The 13,205-nt window shown below is 44.9% G+C and overlaps 1 protein-coding gene and 1 long non-coding RNA gene across 5 annotated transcripts in view; both read right to left on the bottom strand.

Moving 5' to 3' along the window:
- Nucleotides 1–496, bottom strand: part of LOC121010410 (uncharacterized) — a 2,693-nt gene extending 2,197 nt beyond the window's left edge. Inside the window, exon 1 of the long non-coding RNA XR_005781140.1 lies at nt 55–496. This is a non-coding gene — a long non-coding RNA (uncharacterized LOC121010410). The remainder of the gene's footprint in view (nt 1–54) is intronic.
- Nucleotides 1–13,205, bottom strand: part of ATP6V0A2 (ATPase H+ transporting V0 subunit a2) — a 45,169-nt gene that overhangs the window by 31,201 nt on the left and 763 nt on the right. For 2 of the 4 annotated variants that reach the window (XM_040444047.1, XM_040444048.1), the window contains exons 1-6: nt 12,940–13,198; nt 7,258–7,336; nt 4,342–4,439; nt 2,219–2,356; nt 1,414–1,502; nt 506–632 (exon numbers count right to left, since the gene is read on the bottom strand). In XM_040444047.1, the coding sequence (XP_040299981.1) occupies nt 506–632; nt 1,414–1,502; nt 2,219–2,356; nt 4,342–4,439; nt 7,258–7,336; nt 12,940–13,056 (648 nt within the window). In that variant the 5' untranslated portion in view covers nt 13,057–13,198. Of the gene's footprint in view, nt 1–505; nt 633–1,413; nt 1,503–2,218; nt 2,357–4,341; nt 4,440–7,257; nt 7,337–12,939; nt 13,199–13,205 lie in introns of those variants that run through there. The other 2 variants (XM_040444045.1, XM_040444046.1) reach the window with 2 other exon arrangements.

The raw sequence follows: 13,205 nt of genomic DNA, 5'->3' as shown, positions 1-13,205 counted from the left end.
AAAAAATTTAAAAAAAAAAAAAAAAAAAAAAAAAAAAAAAAAAAGACGCACGACCTGAATCTAATCCTGGGAAAACAGCAGACAAACCCAAATGCAGAGACATTCTACAAAACAACAACAACTGATCTATAATCATTTTCAAATGTCAAGGTCGTGGAAGTCAAGAAAAGACTGAGAAATTGTCCCAGAATGAAGGAGACCAAAGAGACGTGACAATTAGATCCAAACTGTGATCCAAAACTAGACTGTCTGCTATAACAGGGACTGTGGTACGACGGGGGAAACCTCAATGGGGTCTGAGGCTCGGACAGTAGCAACGTGTCTGCGGTAATTTCCCAGCTGCCATCGAGGAGAAAGTCCTAGACTTTAGAGCTACACCTGAAGGTACTCGAGGATGATAAGCCATCAGGTGAACACCCCACTCTCAAGCGGCTCCCTGTGCACTGCGCCCCCAACTCTGCTGCCAGTCTGTCATGGTTAAAAGGTGATCGGGATATCGACTCACAGTTTCAGGGTCCTCGAGGGGCTCATCCAGTTCTGCATAGGTCACGATGGTATACCCTTTGCAGACCCTCCACAGCATTTTCTCAAATGCTTCAACTTTCCCTTGGTTAATTAGGCCAGATACAAACCTATGAGACAATAAAAGCAACCGGTAGTCAATTGAAAAGCAATTGAATCCTCAAATTGCATTAAAAGGAGAAATGAAGACTTTCATTTCTGGAAAAATGGTGAAAAGGGTATCTGGAAAGCCCTCCAAATGCAAAATATCTAAAATGCTGGGTCAAAAATTTTTGAAACATCCTTTAAAATGTATAGCTGGGGCGCCTGGGTGGCTCAGTTGGTTAAGTGTCCAACTCTTGATTTTGGCTCGGGTCATATCTCACGGTTCTGGAGTTCGAGCCTCTCGCCGGGCTCTGTGCTGACAGCTCAGACCCTGGAGCCTGCTTCGGATTCTGTGTTCCATCTCTCTCTGCCCTCCCCCTCCGACTCACGCTCTGTGTGTGTGTGTCTCTCTCTCTCTTTCTCTCAAAAATAAATAAACGTTTTAAAAAAATTAAAAAATCAATTAATTAACCAACTCAGTTTAGCCCCTATGTTTCCAACAAACAAAACAGGACTTGATGCGTCACTGACCTATTATTGTAGGCTTATTGATAGAACACTGAATGGCATAAACGTTCCTTCTTTCCAGCTCATTATACTGAAAGAAGAAATCCCCATGGTATTTAGCTAAAAAGTCAATACAGCTGAATAATCCAACTCAGCAAATACAGGAGTACAGTGTTTTCTTAAACAGACATGCACTTTCTTTCACTCCATCACAGGCCTTCAAATGGTAGCTCTCATCCCTCCACTGACAAGGACAGCGATGCTCGCCGCCCCCCCCCCGCCCCAGTGGTTGTCACCTACCCCAGTTTTGCTCCCAGCCTCTGCATACAGCTGTAGTCCAACAAGGAATCATTCTCTAAGGGAGGGAATTCTTCATAAGTAGGTTCAAACTACAAAGAAATATGAAACCAAGTGTGCCTTATTAAAAGTGACACTTTATTTCCCAAGTCATGTTTCCAAACAAGTTTATAGGGCATCCTAACTGGGTGCCAGATCTGGACGCCGACACCCCAAAACAACTTAGACTTAGACGTGGAACACAGCTCTGGTAAATAAAAACGATCATCGCCCCGTCCCTTTTTTTATCAGCTACTTGAAGTCGTTCACTCGAGATATAGTTACAATTTATGTCGCCGCCTCGCTTGGAGACAGAGTGCTCAGTCAGATGTCACCACACCAAACGAAACGGCCCTGACAGAACAGACTCACCTCCCTACTCAGCTGAGGACAGACTATTATGTAGACTGTTTCTACTCTTACAAAGACTTTTTTGTTAATTCTTTTACTCTTAGTAATTTGGTGAAGAAAAAGAAAAAAAAATACCTAAATTTTAGAGCTCAAACTCTACTTTCCCATTTTTTTCCCCTCATGAACATAAAAAGATTTTTTTCAACTCAAAATTAAAGATTTTACAAATAGGAAGTATCGTTATCGCTAAATCAACCAACACGGGGAAACACTTTTTTTTTTCATGTCGTATAATCCGACTGAAAAATAAAGCTAAGATCAAAATGAACCTGTTTAATAACTAATAGCTGAAAGAGAAACCTTACGGGAACGAGAGTTTTACAAAAGAAATGCACTTCCTCACGTGTGTGGTCAGTACCTCCACGTTTCGTTTAACGAAGGTTTTTGTCACTCTGAGCATGTGAGTGTACTCAATCAGTTCAAGCAGGTTCTTCCTCAGTTTCTCCTTGTTCTTGGTGACTTCTCTCAGCTCAACCTCGAGCTTCTGCAGCTGCTCCTAAAACAAAAGGGCAGTTACTTAAGAGGACAGGTCCGTTCCAAGTGTAGTTTCGTCATTTTTTCACACACTCACTAGAGCCAGGACAGGGCTTAACAAGCCAGAATCCGATAGTCGGGCAGGGATACGGGAGCATGCAGAGATTTTAAAGGTCCATCATTTATGGTTTCGTACCGATTCAGGGAACTCCTAAGAAGCTGACACCACGCACGATGGAGGTGTCGCAGGTGATGACTCACGGTACCCTGGGCTGGTCTGGCCTGATCTCAGCCCCCACCACTTGTGTGGATTTTCCTTCATCTGCTTACCCACTGTCACACATCAAACAGTCTCCTTCTTTCAAGTCTACATTTCCGTTTATTTGCAACACAGAAAAAAACTGAGGTCACCTTTTCGGAGCATAAATATTCCCAGCCTCTAGTTACGAGGCTGCATGTATAGGGGCGCCTGGGTGGCTGAGTCGGCTAAGCATCCGACTTCGGCTCGGGTCATGATCTTGCAGTTCATGAGTTCGAGCCCCGTGTCGGGCTCTGTGCTGACAGCTCAGAGCCTGGAGCCTGCTTCGGATTCTGTGTCTCCCTCTCTCTCTGCCCCTCCCCCGCTCATACGCTCCTTCTCTCTTTCTCTCAAAAATAAACAGTAAAAAAAAAAAAAATTAAAAGTTAAAAAAAAAAAAGAGTCTACATGTTTAAGTTGCGCTTATACGATTAATTGGGCTGAAGGATGCCCTGAGATCGAATCTTCTTTCATAATCAATTACACCGCAGGCATCATTCTTTAACAATACTTAAGCATTTGAACAACAGAGGCAGAGATCTGTAGACCAAATCCCTGACTCACTGAAAACTTGTATGCAAACAAATCCCTTGACATACTACCTCCATTACTTGTGCTCTGCCTTTTACGAAAACTATAAATACTCAGCAATCACCGAAATTGTCATTATATCACAAACAACCCATCAAACAGGCCAAACCAGATGACCGCTTTCAACTCATCTGATTGTACAATTCTCTCTCAAGTCCACTCATATAACAAATGTTAAATGACTTCCTCCCAGATAAACAGAGCGGCCAGCCATGGAATGGTCCTGGCTACACAATACTGATTGTTTCAGAAGAGCTCTAAGGGGCTCTAGTCTAGTTCCCAGTGCGACGAACTATCAGATGATCAACACAAACCTCGGGGGATAAGTCACAGGGGCGCTAACAAGACAAGCCAGGGTTCTTGGGGGGAACACTGTATCCCTGAGACACTGAACTCAGGGACAAGGAATTGTTTGCTGCTGACCTGGAATAACCTATCACCTTCATACTAGCTTCTGAGCATCAGAGGGGAGGTCCGTGAGTCTGGCAGAAGGCAAAGGGTCCAGGACTGAAGATTCCCCTACTCACGCCAGGAGAGGCATGCTAAAGCCCGGATAAGCCCGGAACGTACTTTCAGAAACATTACCTGACTAAGCACCCCATTTCACAACTCAATTTTCATTAGCTTCAGCTCAACACCAGCTGGAAAGGGAGCGTGCATCTTACATTTTACAAGAAAACTAAATTACACTTAAAATTTGGAGGGCCGGGCACTTGGGTGGCTCAGTTGCTAAGCATCTAACTTCGGTAGGTCATGATCTCATGATCGAGTCCTACATCAGGTGAGCTCGAATCCCGCTTCAGTTGAGTTCAAGCCCCACTTCTCTCTCTCTCTCTCTCTCTCTCTCTCTCTCTCTCTATCTCTGTCTCTCTTTCTCTCTCTCCTTCTACCCCTCCTGGAATTCTTTCTCTGCCCCTCGTTCACTTGTGCCCCTCCTCTCTCTCAAAACAAAAAACACAGAAAAAACAAAACTTGGAGGGCTAACCATAGCATTGTTCTTTAGTTTTCATTCCACGGTTTTGAGAAGAAAACCCGACAAGCCCTGGACGATATAAACTCAGTAGACGAGCAGTGTCTGCGATCAGCGACCTAAAACAGCTTATTCAGAAACACATTACCTGCATTTCTAGGACTTGTTTCAGAGGGGGTGCTGGAGGACTGGTCTCTCCCTCAGGCAGGGGAATATCAGCTCTATTAATTTCCTGTACCAAATATGCTGTGGGAATAAAAGGTAAACAAATTAGACTCAAAAACCCACTCTAAGACATTTCAGTCAGAACATTTTCCATCCCAACCATTCCTGGGTCGCCTCAAAATTAATGTCTGAATGCACAGAAGTCTTGCTTACTCCAACTGACTTATAAAAAGCCTTTTACAACCTCGCTTCCAAAGATCTACAAAATAATACCACCTACAGAGGTGAGCACGCAGTGACAAGATCGACAATAACCTGACAAACATTCCCTGAAATCCCCCAAGTCTCCTTTATGTCTGAGACCCTAGTTAAAGAACTCTGGAGTCGCAGCTGTTTCTGTACCTGCAGATGAGACACACTCGGAAGTGCAGGATAAGACAGGGATAGACCTAGAATCGTCCCCACCGGAGACAGCAGCGGGACTCCCTGGCAGGTGCCGTCAGGAGGAAGTAAGTATCCCCCAGGAGAAGCACAGCCTCTAGCAGCGCACAGAGCCCTGAGGGCACAGGGCAGAGAGCCAGGCTCTCCGGAGAGCTCCGCGCTGGCCAGGCTGTTCGGACTCACAACAATCCATGCTGCTTCCCTACTTATGTCAACAGCCAGATTCATAAAACTCACAGTGATCCAGGCAAAATTAACTGAATTTCTTCAGTTTACATTTTCAATGCCATGAAGCATCCTTGTCCTTAGGATGCAAGTCACAACGCCTGGTAAACTCATAACCGGACAGAATATCTTGGAGAAGGGTTACTAGTTATTTTATTGAGAGAGAAAGAAACAGAAAGGTGAGGATGTCTCCCTAACAGGATAGCAAAGGAAGCACAGGGCTTAAGAGGTTTCCGGAAATGGGATACAAATCGTTTCACCAATTAAACCTAATTTACTTGGGAAATCTGTTTTCCTTTTTGAAGTCTATATGCTTTTTGAAACAGTTTAAGCTATAAAAAGCCCTATACGTGCCAAATGTGCTGTCACTGCCTTTAAAAACCTCATTCCTAATCCACGACCTGCCCAAGGACTCACTATATTGCAAAGAAAGGAATATGATGTCACTCTATCGTACACGATCCACACAAGGAACTAGGACTTCAAACAATATGCAAGGAATAGATTTCAGATCATTAAAAGTGTTTTGGCCTTAAAAATCTCCAATTAAACCATAAAATCCAGGGTGCCTGCATGGCTCACTTGGTTGAGTATCTGACTCTTGATTTCGGCTCAGGTCATGATCTGAGGGTTGTGGGATTAAGCCCCGTATTGGGCTCTGCACTGGGCATGGAGCCTGCTTGGGATTCAATCTCTCTCTCTCTCTCTCTCTCTGTCTCTCTCTCTGTCTCTCTCTCTGTCTCTCATTCTCACTCTGCTCCTCCCCCTCCCTCTCTCTCAAATAAAAAAAAATAAAATAAATTTCAAAAAGATAAAGATCCACAATAAATATTAGCTATTAGGAATCATTCCAGGGGCACCTGGGTGGCTCAGCTGGTTAAGCATCCAACTTCAGCTCAGATCATGATCTCACAGTTTGTGAGACTGAGCCCTGTGTTCAGCTCTGTGATAACAGCAGGGAGCCTGTTTGGGATTCTCTCTCCCTCTCTAAATAAATAAATACATATATATATGTATGTGTATATATATATATATACACATACATATATATGTATGTATATATATATTTGTATATATACACACATATATATGTATGTAAATAAAATTTTTTTAAAAAGTTACTTCGAAAGTCATATTCTGTCCCTTCCTTGGCTCACTCATCCCCATGTTTTTCTGTTCATCCTTCTTTTTTTTTTTCTTAATGTTTATTTATTTTTGAGAGAGAGAAAGAATGCAAGCAGGGGAGGGGCAGAGAGAGGGAGATACAGAATCCGAAGCAGGCTGCAGGCTCTCAGCTGTCAGCGCAGCAGGACTCGAACTCACTAACTCTTAGATCATGAACTGAGCCCACGTCAGACGCTTAACTGACTCAGCCACCCAGGCACCCCTCTTTCATCCTCCTAAAAAAAAAAAAGTTTTGTACTTCAGTAGGTGGTATGCAATCATCCTCTCCCTCCCCCCATTTCGGTCAGAACTTCACACTGGAATTGATAGTGATGACTATCTTAGGCTAAGATGGTAAAGATTTTACAGATAAAGTAAGTAGCCTTGAGCTACTGAGCTGTGAAGCTTAACCATCAAGGGAACACTGATCTAACACCTTTGCAAACAAAGCCAATCTGTCATTTCATGCCTCCCTTGATCTTTGGTATAATTTTAAGTAACATGTATACAATGTCTTCAATTATGATAAACTACAAGGGATTGGCTACACATTATAAATTATAACACATTAATCTCATGAAATACTAGGCAGCCATTAAAAATGATGCTGCGTCTAGGGTGCCTGGGTGGCTCAGTTAAGCGACCTACTGTTGGTTTCAGCTCAGGTCACGGTCCCTCTCCACTGCTGATACAGAGCCTGCTTGGGATTCTCTCTCTTCCTCTCTCTCTGCCCCTCCCACGTCTCTCTCTCTCTCTCTCTCAAAATAAATAAACTTAAAAAAAAAAAAAAAGATGATGAGGGGTCCATCTGTTTATTGATACGAAAAGATGTTACAGGACTTCCTGAGAAACAGCTGACAACAAAACAGCCTGATAGTTATATATGTGAATCCTTACTTTTATAGGTAAAGAGTAAAAAGTACAGGATGGTGAATTCTTTTTTCCTTTTTGCTGGCCTATATTTTCTAATTTTTCTAAAGTGAACAAGGCTTGCTTATATACAAATAATTAAGTTAGTAAAATAAACTTAACCCCCCAAAATAACAAAATAAAATAAAATAAAACTTACCTAATATTCGTTCTAGTTCTTCACACCTCTTCACCTCACCAACAAATTTTCTTTGGAAGGAACTTACATTCTGGTTGAGCTGAGAAAAGGATGAAAAATTTGCTCTGAAATTTCTAAAATGTACAGGTAAATGTGATTTTAAGAATAAAATATGATGGGCAAGTCTTTAGGGAAAAGTACATCCTCACACACTAACTGGATGGGAGTGGGAACCAACACAGCTTTTCTGGAAAGCGGCTTGGCAACTGTTACCAAAAAAAGCCTGAAAAATACCCTTTGGCCCAGAAACATCCCATGAAGAAAATTAACCTAAGCAAAAACCTATGGATACCTACAAAAACTTACCAAGAAGAACGTCAACCTCAGGGATAGAAGAAAAAATTATTAACAATACAAAATTGGTCAAAGAGCTTATGGTCCACACGCAAACCTTAGCACACTGCTCGGCGATCAAGAGGAACACCCCACTGACGCACCAAACACCGCGATGACTCTCAGAAACAATGCAAGTGTGTCTTTCAAGAAGACGCTAAAGGCCACATACGGCGCAATTCCCTTTCCATGAAATGTCCCGAAAAGGCAAATCTAGAGGCGGAAAGTAGACCAGTGACTGCCTGGGGCTGGAGGCAGGTCTGGGGATTAACTGTATGTAAGCACAAGCGACCTTACTGGGGGATATAATGTTCTACTAACGCTGGATCGTGGTGATGGACACCTAAGTCAATTTCCTAAAAAAACAATGAAATGTACACTTGAAATGGGTGAATTCTATGATACAGATCAATAAAGGGCTATAAAAATTATGGTTCGTATAACTGATTATTATGCCCTTATTAAAACTTACGTTTTAGGGGCGCCCGGGTGGCTCAGTCGGTTAAGCGTCCGACGTCGGCTCAGGTCGAGATCTCACAGTTCGTGAGTTTGAGCCCCACGTCGGGCTGTGTGCTGACAGCTCAGAGCCCTGAGCCTGCTTCGGATTCTGTGTCTCCCTCTCTCTCTGCCCCTTCCCCACTCGCACTCTGTATCTCTCAACATTAATAAATGTTAAATAAACGTTAAAAAAAGTTTTTCTTAATTATGTCTTAAATGACTGAGGTATTGGATTCTATTAAGAAATCATTATTGGGACACCTGGCTGGCTCAGTCGGAAGAGTGTATGACTCAACCTCGGGGTCGTGAGTTCGAGCCCCATGTTGGGTGCAGCGGTTACTTAAAACTTAAAAAAAAATAGAAACTATAGGGGCACCTGGGTGGCTCAGTCAGTGAGCATCCGACTTTGGCCTAGGTCATGATCTCACTGGTCCCATGTTCGAATGCTGCACTGGCCTCTGTGCTGACAGCTCAGAGCCTAGAGCCTGCTTCAGATTCTGTGTCTCCCTCTCTCTCTGCTCCTCCCCCACTTACACTCTGTCTCTTTCTCTCAAAAATAAACATTTAAAAAATAGAAATTATTACATAAAAATTTAAGTATAATAATGATATTGTGGTTATGATTTTATTCTTTTTACCGTTTATTTTTGAGACAGAAAGAGACAGACTGTAAGTGGGGGAGGGGCAGAGAGAGAGGGAGACACAGAATCCGAAGCAGGTTCCAAGCTCAGATCTGTCAGCACTGAGCCCAATATGGGGCTCGAACTCACAATCTGTGAGAGCATGACCTAAGCCAAAGTCAGACGCCTAACCAAATGAGCCACCCAGGAGTCCCTGTAGTTATGATTTTTAACTGTCCTTACTTTTTAGAGATAATTATGGAGATATTTATGAAAGAAATTATACACATGAGATTTGCTTCAGAATAATGTGGTCTGAGAGGGGAGGGACAGATTTTGTCTGGAGGTGGAAGGCTGCAATGAGGGGCCATGAATTTATGTTACAGGTCCACAGGAACTCACTGTTCCCACTCTTCCCTCTACTTAACTTCTAATACAAAGCTTAAAACAATAAAATACACACACATGTATATATACATACACATATATATATACATATATATATATATATAGTGAAAGAAAATGTAATGAGGAAATCAGTTCTGATTTGTGTCTGGAAAAAATTAAAGATATGTTCAGTGTGGTTCCAATTATATGAAAATACGTATATACGTACACTTTAAAACATTATTAGAAAAATAACGTTAAACCAATATTAACGAAAAAGTTAGAGTGTTTATTTCTAGATAATAGGATCATAGAGGTTAGCATCTTATTCTTAGGTTTTCTAAATTTCCCACAATGGACATTTATTATTTTATAACAAAAAAAGGTTACAGTGATCACTCGTGTTGGAAGGCATTGAAGGCAAGAATTTTATCTTTCCTGCACCCCATCACTTATGTTGGGCACTCTCAAAAACCACAATTAGACAAGAGCTTGCCATGAAACTGCCCAAACCGGGAAGAGTGGACCCCAAAGGCTCAGTTCTCGTTCAGTTTTTCTAATTTTTTTAAAAGGATTAACCAGAAGTAAGATAAAAATTCCCATTTCACTTCTGCTTGTCACATTCACATTCATTTCTGGGATCACACTAATCTCAAGTAACCGCTTTCAAGTTCATCATGACTCAGGCACAATCCGCAGAGCCCAGAATGAAAAGGAAGCGATGCATCCCAAGCGGTCTACAGACGACGGCACTGTCCCATTTCAGGGCTTTTTTTCTTCAACATCAAACACTGGCGAACTCCACGTGGACATGGTGGTTCCACAAACAGTAGACTCTTTATGAGGAGGCCAATTTCTGCGGCAACAATACAAACGTATTTGGGTGTGACACACACCACCCCCACCATCTCACAGATGTCACCTGGCTTTTTCTGCCGCGCGGTTTCTTTTACAGAATTTCGTTTCTGTTTTCTTTTTAGGGAGGCAATGTCACCCTACGTCTAGGCCAATGACAGGAAGCACAGTAGTGCCCCTTGTCCACAGTTTAGCCTTTCCAGGGTCTCAGACGCCCGCGGTCAACCCTGGTGGCGAAGCAGACAATCCCCCTTCTGGCACTTCCCCAGGTCAATAGCAGTGCCACATCACGGCCCAGTGCCTACATCATTCGCCTCGCTTCCTCTTGTCACGTGGACGTTTTATTGTCTCACATCATCGAAAGAAGAGGGGTGAGTACAGGACAAGAAGATAAACTGACAAGAGATGTAACTCACATATATCCTCGCAAACACATTCACATAATTGTTCCTACGGTACATTTTATAATCGTTCTATTGCTGTCAATCTCTGACAGTGCCTGAGCTATGAATTACAGTGGGCCACAGTACGTATGCACAGGAAGAGATACAATATGGACAACATTCAGTACGATCCGCGGTTCCGCGGTTTCGGATAGCAACCCACCTACTGGGGGTCTTGGAACGCATCTCCACAGATGGGGGGAACTATAGTGTATTTTAATGTAGACTCATTTCAAGACTAACCTTCAACCTATAATTTTTTTTTAATTATTTACTTATTTATTTTAAATGTTTATTTTTGAGAGAGAGCAAGCAGGGTAGGGGGCAGAGAGAGGGGACAGAGGATCCAAAGCAGGCTCCGCGCTGATGGCGCAGAGCCCGATGTGGGGCTCGAACTCATTAACCGTGAGATCGTGACCCGAGCCGAAGTCAGAAGCCCAACGGACTGAGCCACCCAGGCTCCCTGAGGCTAACAACCTTCAACCCAGAAAAACCAGCAGAGGCTACCCGGTGCAGGTTTCCCTGATACGCACACTAGTCATCTTCCTACTCCAGCAGCTCAAGGACTACTGGGGAAAATTGTTCTTAGACTGCAGACTGTCAGAAGAGGGAGATGAACTTGCCCTTCACTGAGGCCCCTGGGCTAGGGGAATAACCTTCTTTTCCAAGTCTTCTCATGGGCTGTCACTACAGCAACTCTGCGCCTGCCTCCTTGCCCTCAGGAGTACTGAAAGGGGAAAATCATAGAGCCTATGCAAGCCAGAAAAGACTGATGTTAGTTATCCCAGCGAGTGAAGGCAAAGTCAGTGAGGAATTCCAGAAAGGGGCAAGAAATGTGTCAGATGTTACGGAGCTTTTACTCTAGGCACCCATGCTGTTTGACAGTCAACCCAAACACACACAGCTGAGCTCTTCATATGCACGTTTTTTTTCTCTGATTTACAGATAAGGATCCCAATATACCCTACTACCTAATGTAATGGCGCTCAGTGAAACTTGAATCTTTGTAATTAGGGCCTTTGTTCAAACCTCTAAGATTTAAGCTTGATAATATCAGTCTCTCTCAACTTGAGCACTAACAGGAAGGAACAAATCTACCAGTTATACAGAAGGGAGCCAGTTTTGCTCCTGTTTCCTGAATCCTTCCGGTGCTACTCACAGCTGATCACCGCCCCTACCAGGTAAGTGGGTACCATGAACTGAAGCCCAAGTGGCTCCAGGAAACAGGAAGAGATCTGGGCCTTCCCTGCAGCCTCGGCTGTCATTCAAGACTTTCTTCCTGACCTTGTAATTCCTCTGGAGCCGACCCAAGGGTCACTGATATCAGATCTCGGGTAGGGGTGTTCCCTTTTGAAATGAAGGGCTCCTCAGAGAGATGAAGGGAAACAACCAGAAGACGAAAGTTGTGGCCCAGGAAATAAAATGCTCCCCTGAAAGGACTTCCAGTTCAATCGCTAAGTATTAGATCCTGCTTAATACTCCCCTTCCACGCCTTGTTCTTTTCACAATCCCTGTCCATGGAGTGTGTTTATCTGTCTCCTCCGAGGCTATGCGCAACAAGAACACAAGGACCTTGTCCACCTTGCTCACCACTGAGTTGCTAGCACGAAAAACACTATCTGGAACAGAGCAAACGCTCAATAAAGGCTTGTTCCTTCATTCAACAAATGCCTATTAATGCCCACAAATGACAGGGGCTGTGCTAAGTCTTGGGGAATCAGGAGTGAACAAGTCAGAAGAGGCCCCTGGCCCTGGGGGTTGACAATTCATGGTGTAAACAAATAATAAACAAGTAAACGTACATAAACAAGTGTCTATCCCTACCTGCTGGGAAGACAACTCCCACTCCTTATCAGGCAGCCGTATGCACATCATACACCAGTGAACAAAACCGACAGAAACCCCCTCCCCTCCACGTGCTCACACCAAGCTCATTCCCAATCCGGGGTCTGGGCTCCTTCGGTTCCCTCCGTCTGGGACCCTGTTCCCCCAGATCTTCCAGGACCAGCTCTTTCCCATTCAGACTTCATCCTGGCTTAAACGTCACCTCCTCAAAGAGGCCTTCCTTGACCACCCGACTGTAGTTACCTTCACAGCAAACATTTTGTTCACGTATTTGCTTAATATTTGTCCCCGCCACCCCCGTAAGTTCCAGAAGGACTCCAAAAGGCCTCACAGATTTTGCCCTCCCGTCTAGCGCTGTGCCTGGCACGGAGTCGGCGCTCCGGAGCATCTGATGGCACTACCCGAAGTGGATGAAGCCTACACAGAGCGTTCCTAACCAACCCGGCCAAAGCCGCCGCGGACCAGACGCCCGGACCCTGGGATCGGGCTCCGCTCTGCGGAAGCTCGGGCCGGTCAGCCGGGCCCCAGCTTCCCCGCCCGCGAAACGGAGATAGCGACGCGCCCCTGCCCAGGAGCCCGCGGAAGGGAGGCCTGAGCGAAAGAAAGGCGGGATGCGGAGCCGGGCGGGCAGGTGCGGCCCGCGTCTCCCGGGCGACACTCACGTCTCGGAATTGGACCAGGCCCTTCTCGCCCAGGGCGCTGAGGCACTCGTAGGCCGTGCCGGACTGCAGGAAGAGCTGCGCCAGGCACATGGTCTCGCTCCGGAACAGGGACCCCATGGCTGGCCAGCCCGCGCCCCGGCGGGGCCCGACGGGCGGCGACGGCTCCGGGCCGCTCGGGTCCGTGCGGTCAGCCGGGGCGACCGGGGCCTCGGGTTCCTCCTGCGGCCTGGCCGCCGCCGCGCACCATGGGGCTCCGAGCTGCAGCT

This window comes from Herpailurus yagouaroundi, unplaced genomic scaffold, assembly GCF_014898765.1.
Source record: "Herpailurus yagouaroundi ecotype Mexico unplaced genomic scaffold, PumYag 191, whole genome shotgun sequence".
NCBI classification, from domain to species: domain Eukaryota; kingdom Metazoa; phylum Chordata; class Mammalia; order Carnivora; family Felidae; genus Herpailurus; species Herpailurus yagouaroundi.
This window is presented reverse-complemented; position numbering and strand designations above follow the sequence as displayed.